Source organism: Crocodylus siamensis, chromosome 10 (genome assembly GCF_052110815.1).
Source record: "Crocodylus siamensis isolate JL-2025a chromosome 10, ASM5211081v1, whole genome shotgun sequence".
In the NCBI taxonomy this organism is placed as follows: Eukaryota; Metazoa; Chordata; order Crocodylia; family Crocodylidae; genus Crocodylus; species Crocodylus siamensis.
In genome coordinates, this window is record NC_143404.1 from 38454923 (window position 1) to 38472224 (window position 17302).

Below are 17302 nucleotides of genomic sequence, written 5' to 3' on the forward strand. Positions count from 1 at the left end.
GGGTCACTCCGTCCCAGGCAGGGGCAGCAGGCAGCAGGCAGCAGCGTGCCTTGCCTCCGGGCTGCGGACAGGAGCGGAGAGCGGGACCCGTGCCCTTGGGAGGGGGCAGTTGCTCTGCAGGGAGCCAGAGCTGGAGATGCGGGGAGCGGGGAGGTGCGGGGCTGGTGATGTCCTTGGGAAACCTCAGCTGCCAGGAGAGAGAAGGCACCCGGTAGAAAATGACAAGATACAGACGGAGGTGGGCACCCCCTGGAGGTGGCTGCACTGGAGCCTCTTCCTTCTTGTGTCCCACCTTTCCTACGGTGCCAGCAGCTGGGGTGATGCCCCCTGTGTAAATCCCCCCTTAGGGCCAGAATATGGCTTTCCCAGGCTCAGTTCCTGATGTTGGCTCCTCAGAAATGCCAAGCTGCTTCTCTGAAGGGCTGTACCAGTCCAATGGAGCATTGCAAACCCAATGGAGAAAGAACAAGATGTTTCCTTTGCCCCAGTCCAGTAGTGGCAGGACAGCAAGGACCAGAATGGCCAAAGAGAGTGTGCCAGTGCATGAGGCTCTGAGCCATCTTCCCTGCTGTCTCCTAGATCCATATGTCAGACCAGAACAGCACCGATGATGGGGAGGCAGATCCCCAGCACAGCTTGTACATGCTCTTCCTGCTCGTGCTGGTCTTCTTCATCATGGGGCTTGTGGGCTTCCTGATTTGCCATGTCCTGAAGAAAAAGGGCTATCGGTGCCGGACATTTCGTGACGAGCTTGACCCTGACAACAAGGAGGTGTTGACAGAGCTCCAGGCCAGTGAGTAATGAAGCAAAAGGACTGGGCTTATTCTGCAGGGTGTAGCAGCTTCCTGCTAACAATATGCATTTGTTGGTACACTGGTGGGCACTGTGCTTGAGGAGGTCCTGGTGGCCCAATAGTGTCAGAAAACAGGTGTAAATGGCAATGCAATATAATATGCACTGCTTGGGCAGGTAGCTGGCACACAAAATAAGCATAACTTGTACATCACAAGAATGGGAAGGGCAGGGATGTGAAAAGAGCAGCTAACAGCCATGAATAAGGTATGTGTGTACTTTTCCCCAAATCAATGGGGTAAGTTCAGTCTTGATGTAAATGTGTATAATTCCTGCTGACTTCAGTGGAGCTGCACCTTCTTTTCCTAAGGCCTATATATGTAAGTTGCATTCCTTTTCCACTCACGCTGGATGCCAAATCGGTGCCATTTCATAGTTTCTCCACTTAACTGGAAGTTCATCACTGCTTATGGCACCCATGGATATGGGATCACTTTCAGTTTAACTCTTTCTGATATGTAGATACCAGTGATGCACCCATGATATGCACAAGGGATCTGACCCATGTTCCCATCTACTTTCTACCCACGAACAGGAGACAGTTTCTAGCTGTGTCACAAAATGTAGGCCTTTCTTGCTGGACATGTGAATTCCAATAAGATACTATTGATTTGTGTATTTCTGTAACTTACAGGCACCCTCTGGGGGTGTATTGTATATAAGGGCATGTACACTACAGTCCGGGGGTTATCATGGATAATTAGGAGCACATTCTTGGGTTTTGTGTTTTATGTTGGAAAGTGTGCAAAACTTGCCAGTACACAGTTGAAAGGTGTCAGCCAGCTAACTCCTGTAACACATAGAAATCAGATTGCATGGGTAAGGACTGGGCAAATGTGCCAGTGGCTTTCTATCCTCTAAGGCTGTCTTAAGTGGCTCAGTGAGGGACCTGCAGGAAAGGGATCTGGGGCAGAATCTGTCCGTCAGGTAGTACTTGTCATAAAGGATATTGCCAAGCAGCAGTTAAGTACAGTAAAGTTTGCCAGTCCATGGTGTAAAGGTACAGTCTGGCCTGTGTGTTGGCTCCCCGGTCACTTTGTAGAGTGAGGGTTGGCTTTATGGTGGTACAGGATTCATATTGCTAAGCCAGGTAGGGTGAGATGGGCTTCAGTACAGGGCTTTGACTTACAGGTGGAGCTTATGGCACAGTCAGAGTTGGTGCTGAAACCTTCTCTGCAAATACCATTTTTTGCTTGTATTTCATTATTTTTTTAAAAGCTATATTATACTCTTAATGCTCTTCTAACTGACATACTTTCTTTAGCTATATCTTAGCTGCCTTTGTTGTTTGCTAGCTTCTTCAGCTTTTACTACAAAGGAATAGCTGCGTCTTTTCTCTGTAACTTTCATAACTCAAAATGGCAGTTGTGTAACTACTGAATTCTGCAGTTTAAGAGCAGGGCTCCAAAAGCTACAGCTTCTGACACTGAGTTGTAATTCTGATTGGCAGAACTCACAACTTCCTTGGGGCAAATGTGGCTCTCACAAATGCCTGGCATTCGCAAATACAGGTGCAACTTGGGCCTTCCAAGAACCCTTAGATAGGACTCAGGGCTTTAGCAGCTCTCAGTTCCACTTGTGGAAATATATTTGAGCTTCCCAGAAATTATAAGCTCTGTACTCCATTACCAGAGAGTTCAATCCAAGGCTCAGTGATATCAAGAGGAATCTTCCTATTAGCTTCCAGATGTGCAAAATTGGACTCTGCACCTGCAACCACTGAAAAGACATCATTTTAGATATCACTGGTTCAGATGGAAGAGTACGCTTGGGGTCAACACTTTCTGGTGGAGATCAGTTTTTAAATTACTTAGGAAAGTTGTCTGGAACCCCTATAGGAGCCTTGCAGAATCTTGCTTGTAGACTGGCTTTATGCCCCTCATCTCACCTCCAGGGCTGAAAGGAACGTTGCCTTAGGAAAATACAAGGTTTCCTGTGATGTGTGGTTCAGTGTGGTTCACGTAAACTGTATTTTCAGTCTTAGTGTATGCTTTCTCAAAGCTTCTGACAGCAGTATTTCCCCTAATAAAAGAAGCAGCCTTCTTGCTGATGCACTGCTGCTGCTTTCCACCACTCCACGATGCACTGCCCAGACAGAAGTTTTCCTAACAATGAAGCATGTTTGTCACTGTGGTCTAGAAATCCTAAGTTATGAGACCTTATTACAAATACTAGCAAATTGCCCATCAAGAATGACAGGGGGGGGGGGGGACGGAGCCCTGCATCCGGCCCGCGCCCCTGCCCCCTACTGTTCTGGGTCCGGCCCTGCTCAACTCCACCTCCACCCCATTGCTCCAGGTCTGGCCGCACTCTGCCCCGCCTCGCCACTGCTCTGGGTCCAGCCCCTCTCTACCCCCACCTGCCATCGCCTCTCTGGGTGTGGCCCCACTCAGCTCCTCCCTCATTGCCACTCTGGGTCTGGCCCCGCTCTGGGTCTGGCCCTTGCCTTCCTCCCTCCCTTCCTGCCTGCCACCTCCCCATCCCTACCAGCTGTTCTGGGGGGTACTGGGGCCAGGCAGTATGTGGACACCCCCACCGTGATCCCTCAGCTGGGAGGAAACCCCACTGCTTGGGTGGCTGGGGCGTATTCACCACCACAAACTTCCCCAGCAGCAGCGCAAACTTGGGCCTGTGCAGCCCAGGCCCATGCAGTCAATCGCTGCCCACCCTCTTGGTGGTGCATACACAGCTGCCCAACAGCATTACGGATGGAAAGACACACAGACAGACAAAGCCTTTTATTATATTAGATTTTTTCTTGGATTCTATGACAGTCCTTTTTCAAGACCCCCCCACCACTGTGGGGGTCTTTTGTTCATGAGGTCTCGCTAATTCCCTTTGTGGAAGGGTAAACCTACTCTCCCAGGGTCTGGGAAGATTCTGCTAATGGAGGGAAAACACCACAGCATAATTTCCTGTTGCCTCTAGAGATGAGGCTTGATGATGGAAGGGAAAGCCCAGACACTTGGTGTGTCTCCTAGGCATGGCTGCAGGGTACAGTTGCTTTTCAGGGCTTTCCCTATATAGAATAAAGGTGCTTGGTTTACTCTTGGTTACTTTTGTTCTTCAGTAGTTGGGACTGTCTATGGATGACCTCCCTGCCAGGGGAGCACCTAAATCTTTTTCCTCGCTGCCATATTTTCTCCTTTCAGATGAAGAGGAGGAGCTGAATGAGGACACAGTAGAGAAGATTGTGAGATGCATCATTCAGAATGAAGGTGGGTATTTCATTGGGCCTGCCTCTGGGGGGTATTTTTGAGCACTGGACTGTTCTGGCTGGATATATTTTCTGTTTCTTCTCATTGCCAGCAAATGTGGAAGCCCTGAAGGAAATGCTGGGGGACAGTGAAGGGGATGTCCATGTGCCAGTGCCCAGGTGAGGGGGATCATCCACCATTCCTCAGCTTTTGCAGCAGTGAAGGGATCAGCAGTGCCATGGGTAGCATTCCAATCCTGAGACTGTCTGAGTGCACTCAGGCCCCTAATCCAATCCCATTTGGTCTCAACAGCTACTTGGAAAGCTTAGGAGGACAAGGTGAAGCTGGGTTCTTATGGCTCACCTGTGAAGAAGCTGAGACCCCAAGTTCATGGGGACCTCAATTTTCTGTCACTGTGTGACCACTCTCCTTCAGTCAGGATGGAACATCCTTTTCTTGCCTTTTCCTCTGTGAGCAATTCTGCTCTAATTCCATTAATTTCCTCAAGAACTCTTTCTTCTCTGAGTACAGAGACTTGAAGGTGGGCCAACATGATGGCTGACCTCCCCCATTTATAAGGAACTGATTGTCTCTGTTTCCTCTCCTACGGCAGTCTTTGTCCTCATCGTAATAGCCAGGATGGGGGCCCGCCACATCACCACACAGTGCACCTGGGCTCCACACAGGCCCCGTGTATTCACTGCAGCAAGAAGAAGAGGCACGCTGTGCATCGCCAGGGCAGATCCAAGGAGGGCAAAGCCAGGATGCATCCTGGGGAGACAACTGTCTTCTCAGTTGGCAGGTATTTAGCAGATCCCTACTAAAGCATTTCCTGTTGGCCTTGCATTTGTTGTAGAAGGGAGTGGCCTCTCTGCTGAAGCCATTTTTGATCTCATGGTCCCTGTGCCTTTCCTCCTCTTCTCCCTGCTTTTCCTTGCCCCAAGGAGCTCTCTAGTTCCTCCTTACTGTTATTCCAGCAATACTAATGTAATGCTAGGAGACAAACAACTACTATCCCAAAATCTTTTTTTTACTTTATTAATTAATCCAACTTATCAAATAACAAATTTAAAATTTAAAGTATATCCAGTCCCCTAAAACATACATAAAGACAGATATTTATTTTCTATCAACTGTGCTCAAGATGACCCAAGTCAATGTATGCAGGACACTTGTGTTCTTTTCTTCTCTTCCTTTTAGCCTCTGACAGTTCCTTTAAGCTTCAGTCAATGTTAAGCTTTTGTGTTTCTTTATCTCTGTATAATAATTCACCCTCCCTCTTTTTTCTCAGAACTCTGCATAATACAAATCTTACTATCTTCTGCTTATCTCTGCTTTAAAATATTAAATGTGTTCTTAAGTGTTAGCTCATAAAACATGCACTTTTCTTCAATATTCAAAAAGCTTCTCAAATTTTATCTTTTGGAGGAAGGAGAAGTTTCTTTTTTTAGCAAATTCCAAAAATTTCTAGCAAATTTCTAAGCAAGCATCTTTTTTCCCCAAATTTTCGTTGCTGTTTTTGTAAAATGGTGATTATATATTGAATTGGACCTAGCATCATATATGATTGCCTTGATTCCCCAGCCCAGATGACCAGGCACCCATTTACAGGTGGGCTGAATGAGGACGACTTTCAGTTTAAATTACACATCTGAAACCATAGCAAGATGCCTAGTCCCAACTGTACCCTCTTTTTGGAGGATGATCACTTCTGGCTTCTTTCTCTACCAGGTCAAAACTGGTGACTGCTGTCTCAGCCTGTCTCAGCTTTCTGGTCACCTAGTAAAAGAAATATGACAGCAGGTGCCATTCTGCAAAACATGAAAAGAAATGTGTGCAAAGAATGGGGTGAGATCAGGGGCAAGCAAAAGGGCATGCAGTCAGGGGAGAGATCAGCAGGGCATGCGGAAGGCTTGAGAGCAAGGGAAAATAGGATTGTCACCTGAATGCTGGAGAGGGGGAAGTAACGGTTAGTGTTAGCTTAAAATGTTTGCTTGGAGAGGCTTGGAGATCAATTGTCCACATACCAAAATGTGACAGGGAGAGGCTGGAGGGGAGTCACAGGTTCAAGATCATACAGCACAGGCAAGTCAAATGTTAGTAATGGCATGCAGAAGACTTTGCTTTAAAATCTCAGAGGATAGCAGCAGTATGGTGTATGAGTTGACAAGAGATCAAGATTCAGTTTGAGAGATGATATAAAAATTGCAGGGGTCAGGCTCAACTTATGAATGGTGAGTAGCTAACCAGAAGAAAAGAGCATCAGCTTGCCAATGGAGGGAAAATGAAGGGCCAGGGGCTAGAGGTCAGCCTGTATACTCTGAAGGTCCAGATGAGATGAAGGAAAATATTCATCCCTATGTCTGAACTGATTTTTTCTTTGCTAGGTTTCGGGTTACCCATATTGAGAAGAAGTCCAGTTTCCAGGAGCAGCAGGATGAGCCCCTTCCTGATGGCAGCAAGGGCCCTAGTCCTGATGACTTAGAATATAAGGCCTGCAGTAGTGAAAGGCTCCAACAGGAGGGTCCTCAAAGTGGAATTGTTCAAGTGGACGATGTACAAATTGGAGGAGTCCAAGAGGAAGGTTATTCAAATGCCCCAGGCCAAGGCCAGGGTTCTACAAATGCACCAGCCAACTTGGATGCTCACAAAAATGGACCACAGGGAAAGGGTGCTAGTAAGTCTGGCTCACTGAAGGATGTTAGTCTCCAAAACATTGCCCCCAAGAATGAAAGTGACCAAAAGAAGCATGAGGGCCTTCGGGTTCCTGGAAAGCAGAATGCTGGAGACCCAAGAGACAGGAAAGAGTTGGTGAAGTGGGACAAAAGAAACACTGCCCTTCAGGAGAGCACTACACAAGGGGCAGGTAATCAGACATCAGAAATTAAAGGAGCCCATGGTCCGCAAGAAAGACCTAGAGCAGATGTGTCTGGAAACGAAGATGCCAACTGGAAAGAAACCAAAATGGAGGACATAGGGCAACAGGTAGGATTCCCTTTGCTCTTTCCTTGTCTTCTGAGCAGGTCACACAAAATCCACCCAAGGACTGCTGCTTTTCAGCAGGTCATTAGGGAACAGAGGTCAAAACTTGGAAGATAATGGGAGGGAACCAAAAGTTCTGGTGGAGAGAGGTCTGCACAGCATAGCCAAGTCCTGGAGGTTTTGGATGCTGCTTCATGGACCGGGAGCTGTAAGCCCCAAACCCACTGAGAAAACCCTAGGGCAACACTGCAGTGGAGGATAAGTAGCTGAAGGGTTAAGCTTGAGTTTATTGCTCAGGTCTTCTTTGCAAAGGGATCTCAGAGACCAGGAGTGGATCTCCCTACTCCAGATACTGAAATGACATTCAGGATCATGCTTCATGGAAGCTGGCTGCAACCACCCTGTAACAGGATGGCATTTCAGGGCCACATCCCAAAGCTGGCTGCCCACCTGTTCTGGGCTAAACCCCAACCTCACTCACCTGCCACACCTTGATGAAAATAATATGAATGTTATTTCTAAGGCGGGAGGCTGCCCATTGTTCAACCTCTTGATAACAGGGTCCTAAGTACACTCTCTGACCTCTCTTTACACGTCCCGTGCCTTGCAGCTGTTTCAGTATCACATCCAGTATTTCCATATTGTCAATTCCAGTATTTCTGTCACAGCTGGTATTTCCATATTGTCCCATCTGATATATCTATTTCCCCAAGTCAGTAGTTCTTGCCCTCACTAGGGCCACTCATCTTTACCACTCTTGACTGGGTCGCTGTACACACTCAGCCCCTCACTGGGCCTTCTGTCCCTCACTGGGCTGCTTCACACTCCCAGGGTCTTCCACCCTATAGGCTCAGGTAGCTGATGCCATGCCTGGCCCTTACACTGGGCTCGGGCAGCCCAAACACTGGGCTTGCCTTGCCCCACTCCCTTCCAGTGTTGGTAATCCACCCATAGGCAGGGACTAGGGTTATAAGGCACTCCTCCTCACTTTTCACAAGGGGAGTTAACTGGCTTGGCATTTCCTGGGGACTTGCATGCCACTAGGAGCCTCACCAGACCACCCTTCCCTGGCAGGGTGCAGTTTCAGGTCATGCCCAGGACCAGGAGCCTCCAAATCATCCTCATAGCTCCTGCCCTTACCTCCGAGATGTCCCAGGAGCAGCTCAGCCTGATGTTGCCTTCTAGCCTGCTCAGCTCAGACTGCTGCTTCTCTCTTTGAGGGCCTAAGTTAAATTTGATACCCAGCACTGTACTGGATTTCAAGATGGTAGGTATTGACTGTGAGCACTTAGAGTATTTTGAGGGAAGTACAGGCTAAGACCTCTCAGTCACATTTGAAAAATTGATAACAAGAATGGGGAGGAAGCTGGCTCTACCAGCAACCACTGGACTGGCAGAGCAAAAGAGTCCATGCAGAAGTCTACTGAGCTTCCAGGGATGCTGATTCCCAGCAATGCATTTTTTTCCCTGGAGCTCAGGAAGAAGTGAATCCATAAGTCAAAGAACTTATCTTGAAATCATGACTGTATGGACTATACTAGTTTTCACACCCAGAATATCTTCACTATGGGAGACCTTCTTCTGCCTCAGACTTGAGGATCTTCACTGCAATAATACTTTGTGTTCTGATATTGACTCCACTGGGCTCAGTCACCTTAGCACAGTGACTGTCAACCAGGGTGCCCTGGCATTCTGGAGTGCCTTGAGACCCTTCTGAGTGTGCCATGGGGTACAAACATGATTCACAAAATAAACCCAGAGTTTTCATATAGGAATTCATAGTGTTAAAAACATTCTGACACGTTGTGGTCTTCCTTATTTTTTTGCAACAGAAAAATTGCTCTATTATTCAAAAATATGTGAAAAAGGTCAAAATAAGTAAAAAAGACAAATGAAAATTAAGATCTGCCATTTTGGGAGGGGTGCCTTGAATTTAAAAATGTTGAGAACCACTGCCTCTAGGAAAAGGCCTTTTAGTATGAGTTGCTTAAACATCTCCTTCCTCAGAGCTCAGTACCTGAACTGTAGGCCTGGGGCTTGGTGACACTGAGAAGTACAATTTAGGGCATCATTTATTTTGGAACTCTTATTACTTTGATTGGAATCTTGGACATAGATATGCCTCCTCCAGCACTAGCCATGCCAAACTGCCTTTTCTCTAGGTAATTGCCATCTTCCATGATATTAAGCAGGGACTGTTTCACTGATTCCCTTGTCCACATCTCGTGTATACTGGTCCATCAAGAGGATGGTCCTGAAGTCTTCAGACTTGGCCATACTGCTGTCTGGGATAAGTGCCTTCATTTCATTCAAAGACTGCTTGCCCTTATGATCTGCAAGTTCTTCTCAGCTTGGGTGATTCTCTAAACCCACCTGTGGATTTAGCTTGGTATCTCTCTGGTTCATAGGTTCCCTCAACAGTGAATCTATCATACCTTCAGGGGCTACTAACATCACAGTCTTACTGAGTTATGTGGACCAAGTCAGCCAAGACCTAGAAACCCATCACCTGATCTGCCATCCATACTGAAGTGGGACTTTTCGTGACATCTTTTGCATGACTGATATTAGTGTCTTCTTGGTGTCTGTGTTCTCTTGGGCCCTAACTGCCTCAGTTTAGGCAGACATAGAAGCTACTAGAAATCCTAGCTCATTTTTTGTCATCTTATTTCTCAGTCTTTATTCCTCATTCTTTTTCTTTGGAAACTGCTTCCTTCCCAATCTATGTCACAATAGCCTATCCACCTCTGAGGCATGGACAAGGCAGATCTTTTTAAGGGAGCTTTCAAGGATGGGGTTGCTTCTGAAGAGACTGGGATAATCCATTTTTTTTTGTTAGTGCTGGGCAGTCTTTTTGGGGGGCTGCTGTTGTCTTTTTCCTGTTTATACTGATTATTTAAATCATTGGCAGGAACATCTCAAGCATGAAATAGGCTTCTCAGGTTTTATAAATCTAAATGAGCAAACATACCTTTGGCAATCTCCCCAGATGACTTCAACAGTGCTCAGTAATTCTCAGACACTGGTTCTGGGGTTATTAGAGTTAAACGAGAAATTCCCAGTCACCTTTTTGACATTCTTCTGTCAGAACATACTGGCAGAATATTTCTCCCCTTCAGCAAGGGTCATCTGGAACTAGCAAAGGTGCTGAGGCCTACTCCAGCCTCCAAACCATATTTTAGTCTAATGTAATAGACTAAATAGGGCTGTCTGTCGGTAACACTTTCTTCACACTCTGATTGGTTGTCTTGGTAGCCAATCACAATGATGACTGAACCAACCAATCAGAGTGCCCTACACAGACAGACACGCGCGCGCGCGCACACACACACACACACACAGCGGAGCGCTGCCATGATGGTGGGGACTGAGGGGCTGGAGCAGGGGAGGAGGCCAGCGGCACTGGCCTTGCCTCCTCCTTTCCCCCCCCCCCCAGCCCTGCTCCTTGGAGGCAGGGGGAATCCGGACCAGTGTTGTCCACTTGGTTTCCTGTGGCAGGTTAGGGTGCTTTTGATGCCTTTGGGAAATTGGCCTTATAGTTGTGCTACAGGGTTGATTGCGCAGTGTTAATAAGAGGTTAGACAAGGACGTGTGTGGTGGTTTGGCTAGGGATGATTTAGCCTTGATTGGGGGTTTGACTATAAGATCTGGCAGTCCCTTCCAGCCCTACTTTTCTGTGATTCTATGACTAGCACAAGACAGAGCTGTGGCATCTTAAAGAATAATTCCGAGAGGCATAAGCTTTTGTAAGCAACAGCCTACTTCATCTGATGCTATAAAAGGACCTTCAGGGAGCAGGGAGTCTTAATAGAAAATAGTAATTTAATTTCAAAGGATAGGGAAGGGGGGAAGAAAGGAGAGTGGCCTTTTACCCAATGAGCATACAGGGAATGAGCAGCATGTTAACCCTGTTGCATGTTGTCATTCCGGACATTAGCGGGCCCCAGGACAGGTTCTATAAAAGTATAGTAGGCATATTGCTAGGCAGTTTCATCTAGAGTGGGGGCACTTTGTTCGCTCAGTAGAGCTATTATATGGCTCAGCACCATCCTGCTGACAGGTTCCTCTTCCAGTGATGGCTGTATTCCAGTAGTGAAGGAGAAAATCTTTGCAGGCACCAGACAAAAATATATTAAGAAAGAATAATGGCTGGCAATATCAGGTACTTATAAAAAAGGAAATAACCTTCTTGTTAAAAATAGAATGCTAAAAAGTCAGGACCATCAGAGTTGGTGTTATTGCTAGTTGCTGAGGCTCTGTTCTGCTGGGTGTTACATAAACACATTGGAGGACATAACCCTGTCCCAAAGAGCTTTCAGTCTGAACAGTGTGGTTCAATGAGTCAGAGCAGGGCAAGCAGGAGAGTAGGGTATATGGTTCAGCAACAGATGTGCAAGCAGGAAAGTATACAGATCAAGACAAGAAACATTATTTACCTCTTTGCTCTTTATATTCTTACCTATCTCATCCTAGCTGAATTCCTGCCCATCTCCCTAGCTTCAGAAGCTCAGTTCCAGTGGGATGGGTTGCTTATTTCTCTTTTTTTAATAGTAAGTGGCTACTCTTCTGCCATTTGCTTTTGACTTTCCCACCCTCTCTTGCATACTAATCAGTCCTCAAAGCCAACTCCTGCCCTGGCGTAAGAGAACAGTATGGTATTGGGGTCAGTGTGTTAGGAATGGCTTCTTGTGCTGAAAAGGATGCTGCCTGCTGTTCTTTTCCAGGGCACAGAGGCAGAGGGGGATCTATGTCCAGCAAGCTCCCCCTACTTGTGTTGGTGCTCTAACAGCAGTCATTTTCTTTTGTTCTCTCAAGTGTGTGGCTTTTCTGCCTAATGAGAAACCAGGGTAGAGGATATGTCTGGACAATGTGCTCTGGGTGCTTCACTGTTGACACTAGGGGTTCTGCAAGGAGAGCAGGATGTTTTATTATTCTCCACCTACTCCTGTTGTCATCATAGTTCTACTCCAGGCTCCTTTTCACCTTATTGCAGTTTTCATCTGGATCTTCATTTTTTGCATTCCCAGGCTTACACTCCCTGTCTCTCTCTCCTTCATGAAACTGTGCTAGGGGCATTTCTTGTAAAGGCTAGCCTTCTAATACCTGCAGGCATCAAGCCCTTAGAAACATCTGAGATCCACAGAGATGTTTAGGCAGAACCTGCTAGACCTGGTCCCTTCTTGGGTCCAGGCTTCAATTTGCCTCCATATTAAAGTTGCCAAGGATCCTCTTTATTATCTTTTTATTTCCAGAAGAGCCATCATGTCACGTCAGAAGCTCATCATGTTAGGAATTTCTCACGTAGCCTATTTAGTGACCAGCTAATCATGGCCTGTTGAGTACATAGAACAACAAACTTAAACAGCTTCACCCAACCTCCCAGGGCAGGCTCTAAAGATATCAGAATTTTGCATCTTGGATGGTATATAGAGTCTGCAGATGTTACAGCTCTCCCATAACTCTGCTTTCACCTTTGAGCTCAGAATCAGTGTTTCTCTGCTTTTACATTCCTTCACCAAGTGACCTTAACAATATCCTATCCATGGTGCTGACTGGTTACAACGGTAACCTCTTCATTCATTCGCCAGCTGCCACAGACTGCACAATCCACATGCAGGGCAGGAATCTATGTGTACTTACTAGTAATAGAACATTATTGTCTTGAAAGCTTAGCTTTACCTGTGTTGGGGGAGGGAACAGGGCTGCAAGGGGGAGCCCTATGAGGAATTTGGTTCACTTTGCAGTTCCACCTTTCCTGAATCAAGCACAGTTGGCACTCCCCCCAGGCCTGCGCTGGCTAGCGCCAGTGATGCTCCTAGCCAGGCTCTGTTCTTGAGACCCATTTGACTGAACTGTGTGGTGGAAGGAGGAAGGGCTGTCAGCCCCTTGTGGCCAGGTATGGCAAACCACCCTGTTCCATATTTTGTGTATAACCTGGGCAGGATTTCTGCAGCATGGGGCTTCTAGAAAGTAAGCTTTCACAAATCCTATCAGCAGTTGCTCTTCTATTGTCTCGCCCTACCGCATGAACCCTGATCTCACTCTTACTAGGGGCCCCTGTAGAGAGGCTTGGAAGTGGCCACAAGGATCTGGGAAGACGGTTTCAGGCTGGACATAAGAATTTCTTTACTGTCTGAGCCCCCAAGGTCTGGAATAGCTTGCCACTGGAGGTGGTTCAAGCACCTACGTTGAACACCTTCAAGAGAAAATTGGATGCTTATCTTGCTGGGATCCTATGACCCCAGCTGACTTCTCGCCCCTGGGGCAGGGAGCTGGACTTGATGATCTTCTGAGGTCCCTTTCAGCCCTAATGTCTATGAAGCTATGAATCTATGAAGTGTGGAGGTGCAGGACCTCTATGCTAATGGCCAGGTCATTAGATCTTAGAGAAGCCTGCAAAGGAAAGTCCTTGGATACAATGGTACAATGCTTCTTGTCCCCTTTGTGGGAATAGTCTGTTGATTTGCACTCTGCATTACTCAGGCTGGCTGAGTATGGGACTTGGCCTCCCTGGGAAGGTAGGCTGAAAAGTGTTACACTTTAGCTGCTCTGCAAAAAAGGGCAAAGCAGCATTGTGGCTTACAGCCTGTGGGAGTCACTTGCCACTACACTCCCCTTGTGCTTTGCTGAGGCTGAAGGTGCATATCCCCAGGTCCAAAGCAGCAGAAGCGCCTCAGTATGAGGTAATGCTAGGAAGTCAGCATACTTGAACTCCCTAATTCCTTACCTATCTCACCAGGCTGTTTTGAGGATCAATAAACCACTGCTTGTAAGGCCAAGGGATGGATTTTGCTGGCTAAAAGCTAAGTGAGAAGTACACTGCAGAGTAAGAAAGAATGATACAAGTTTCTGGAAGTGGGCTATATGTTTTGTCTCCTGTAACATCCCCATCTCCTCTTTCACATTGAGAGGGATCCAAAAACCATTAGGCCCTTTCTGCACGGGAGACAATCATAAAGAACACATGTCAGTGGGTTGGGAGAGGCCAACTGATATGTGATAGCCGGAGCAAAGTTCCTATGGATGTCATTGGAGCAGAGTGGGAATGACCTGATGCTGCAGAACAGATGCAGGGTTTCTTCCTGCTTTTATGCTAGTGGGTGTGCTTCTCTTGCCTTCTTCAAGATCTCTGCATGTCTGAGAAAGCAGGCTTTCAGCTGTTCCAGCATGGTAACATGGCCCATGCCTGCGTATGCATTGGGGATGAGGCAGAGGCAGCTTTGGAGGCAAAAGGTAGCTTTGGGGAACACCATTACTCACAAGGAAGCTTGCATCTATGGGAATTATCCAGTACATGGAGGCTCCGCCCCCCCCCATAGGTACCATTGTTACAGATCCTTACTAGTGTCCATCTGCATAGGTCACTTGCTTCAGAGCCCTTCCCAGTCTGTCACCCCTTCTTGCCCAGGTTCCTACGCCTTTGGGCTCTACCCCTGACATAGTCATTGCCCTTCTGCCAGCAGACGTGCTCATACATACTGAGGAGTCAGCAAAAGTGCTGGTGTGTGCAGCTGGGAAGAAGGCAGCTCAGAGGGTGGGGACAGTGGATTCTTCTGTTCTAGCCTAAGCAGGAACCTGCTGCCATCTAAGTTGTGGTTTGCAAGGCTGAGGCTTAGCTGGATCAAGACCTTTCTGAGAAAGATGTACATCTCTTAATGAACAGGAAAGGCCACCTGAAATAGGTCAGCCTAGGCATACTCCCATCCAGATTTACTACTATTCTGATAGTAATGGAACCACCCTTACCCCCTCCTGCATTGGAGAATCACCCTTCAGAAGCCAGATGGGTGCATGTGTGGACCATGAAAGGGACGACAAGGCAAAGCCATTCAGTAGTGTAACAAGGGGTAAGCGAGAGGCACACATGCACTGGGCACCACCTAAGAAGGGGCTGTCTCACCCTGGGGCTACTGCCTACCTTCCTCTGTGTGCTTGGTCTATAGTTTCTGGCCCAAGAAGGACCTAGTGAGCAGTATGTGTAATGGAGCACTAGGCATTCTGGGAAGCCTAGTTTTGCAGAGAAGCAGTGGACTTTGCTGCTTCTGAGAGGAAAACTGACCCCCATTTTTTGCCACTGAAATCAGCATTTTTTTGCCTTTTGGACATGGGCTTTGGTGGCCAAAAAATGGATGGGTTTGCCCCCAGCAATGGGAACCTTTACTTCCCACTAGAGAACTACAATTCCCAGAATGCTTTGTGCTGAGTGTTGTTCCTATTTCTGTGCTGGCCAGCCACAGGGGGAGGAGGAGATGAGGAGGAGGAGGGAGATGGGGAAGCATGAAAGACAATGACCCCAGATGCAGTTTTTCCATACTACACCTCTGCTTCATTAACTGAAGTGTCACCACATGCCTTGGGCAGGAACTGAATCCACATGGATGCCCCAGCCTTTAGCTGTCTGCCAAAAGCCTGGGCACTCCCTTGTGCAGGTCACAATACACCTGCCTCTTCGGGGTTCCTCAGGTTGATTAAAATTTACAGCTCAGCTGTCAGCCGTGATGGCAGTAGTGCAGTGGGTTACTGGGCAGAGTAGAATTTGTCTCCACAGCTAACGCTTCCTACATTTCTGTTTCATTTTTTCTTTCTTCTGCAGCTTCTCTCTGCTCCTGGCTCCAGCTGCCAAGTGGAGATGCAGACAACCTAAGATGGCCTAGGGCAAAGATGCAGCAGATCTTTAAAAGAAACAGTGATGGTGAACCTTAGTCCAGAAAAGCTAAACTGCGCTTGGCACGGCCACAGAGATGTGAGGATGCGCTGCTTTATAAATAAGTGACTGCACTTGGCAACAAATTCATACCATCAACAAGTTACCTGAGACTTACAACCCCTGTCCCCACTACACAACAGGCACCACATGGAGCTGCAGATGGAGACACAGTCTCTCAGCCCCAAATTAGCTCTTTCCTTCAGCCTGGCACCATCGGGATAATACCAGCAGCATAATCCTGACTTAGTGCACTGGGGCCTGTCCCAGCTCTGTAGCTTCTCTTCTACTACTGCAAGGGCAATAGCAGCTTCCCCATGCAGCCAGGGAGGATGCCTGCTCAGATCCATGCCATGGTCTGAGGGTGCAGTGCCACTTTGGGTCTTCTGCTTTGCCAGCTGGTGCTTGAACAACTGTCTCAGTCATAGGCCCTGGAAAACAGCCCTGCTTGACCTTGCAGCTGTGGCGCTGGGATGGAGGCAGCTCCTTCAGGTCAGCCGCAGTTCTAAGATTCAAAGATGGCCCCATGAAGGAATAGCTATATTCTGTCCCAGCTTCTGCTAGTGTCTAAATGACCTCCAGCAGTCCAGAGCCTGGCCCAGCTGTTACTGCCCTGTTCTATGCTCTTGCCCATAGCTAGTAACTCCAAGTGGGACAGAGCTGGGCTAATGGCAGGGTACATGTAGATGCAGTTTATAACTGACCAGATGCTGTGAATCAGCTGCTGGCACAGACTGTATACACACACAGCTGTGGCAGAGCATAGGGATCAGCTCCTGCTCAAGTTAAGGCAGTGGAGCTGGGCATGCTGAAGCAGCCCAGGTAGGCTTAGTCTGTCTGCATAGGTATGGCTATGTGGCACAACGTAGCACCATGCCAAGACACCCAGGTTAGCTCTAGTGCAGCAATCCACATGAGCTTGTTTATCCTGCTTTTTCAGGCAGGGCTGATTAGGCTGGGGGAATGCTGTGCTCATCTAGCTTTGGTACCGGAACTAACTTCCAAACAGGGTAGGTTGGGGATCTCTTCATGGCCCTACATTGTGCTGCACGGACACCCTCTGCATGTGCTCACAAGAACAAGCAGAACCAGACAGATCACCACCTCCCACCAGGGCCCTGCCCAGGATCATACAAGCTGAGGATGGGCTGAGTCAGTTCTGAAGCAGCTCAAAACAAAAGGACTGCAGTGACCTGGCCTCCAGCTCTTCCTGTTCTAAACAGCAATCATTGCCCCTTGGTGCCAGCTCACACAGCTGGGAACTTGCAAGGATTCTGCCTAGGGCAGTCCAGCTCTGTGTCTCCACCTCAGGGAACCTCATTAATACCAGGGTGGGAGCAGGTTGAGGAAGCCCTGTTCTGGGATTCCAAGAGGGGAAACAGCTTGCAAACAGGCAGGGCTTCTGACTTTAAGCAGCCTTCTCTCCTACACTAGCTAGGAGCTAGGGGCCAGAGCCTGATTCTGGCAGCCAGCAAGATAGAAGCAGCTGCCCTTGTAGCTCTAAGCCTGTACATTCTAGTTCAGAGTCAGTTATGACATGGTCACTGGGGAGGCCTAGGTGCCCTCC

General features: G+C 47.7%; 1 protein-coding gene across 1 annotated transcript; it reads left to right on the forward strand.

The window, feature by feature from the left end:
- Positions 1–585: 585 nt before the first annotated feature.
- Positions 586–17232, forward strand: RELL2 (RELT like 2). The gene is made up of 6 exons (XM_090064299.1): positions 586–793; positions 4005–4070; positions 4162–4228; positions 4663–4851; positions 6437–7034; positions 15625–17232. The coding sequence occupies exons 1-6, from the start codon at positions 586–588 to the stop codon at positions 15673–15675; spliced, it is 1179 nt and encodes a 392-aa protein (XP_089920425.1). The 3' UTR covers positions 15676–17232.
- The last annotated feature ends 70 nt before the right edge of the window (positions 17233–17302 follow it).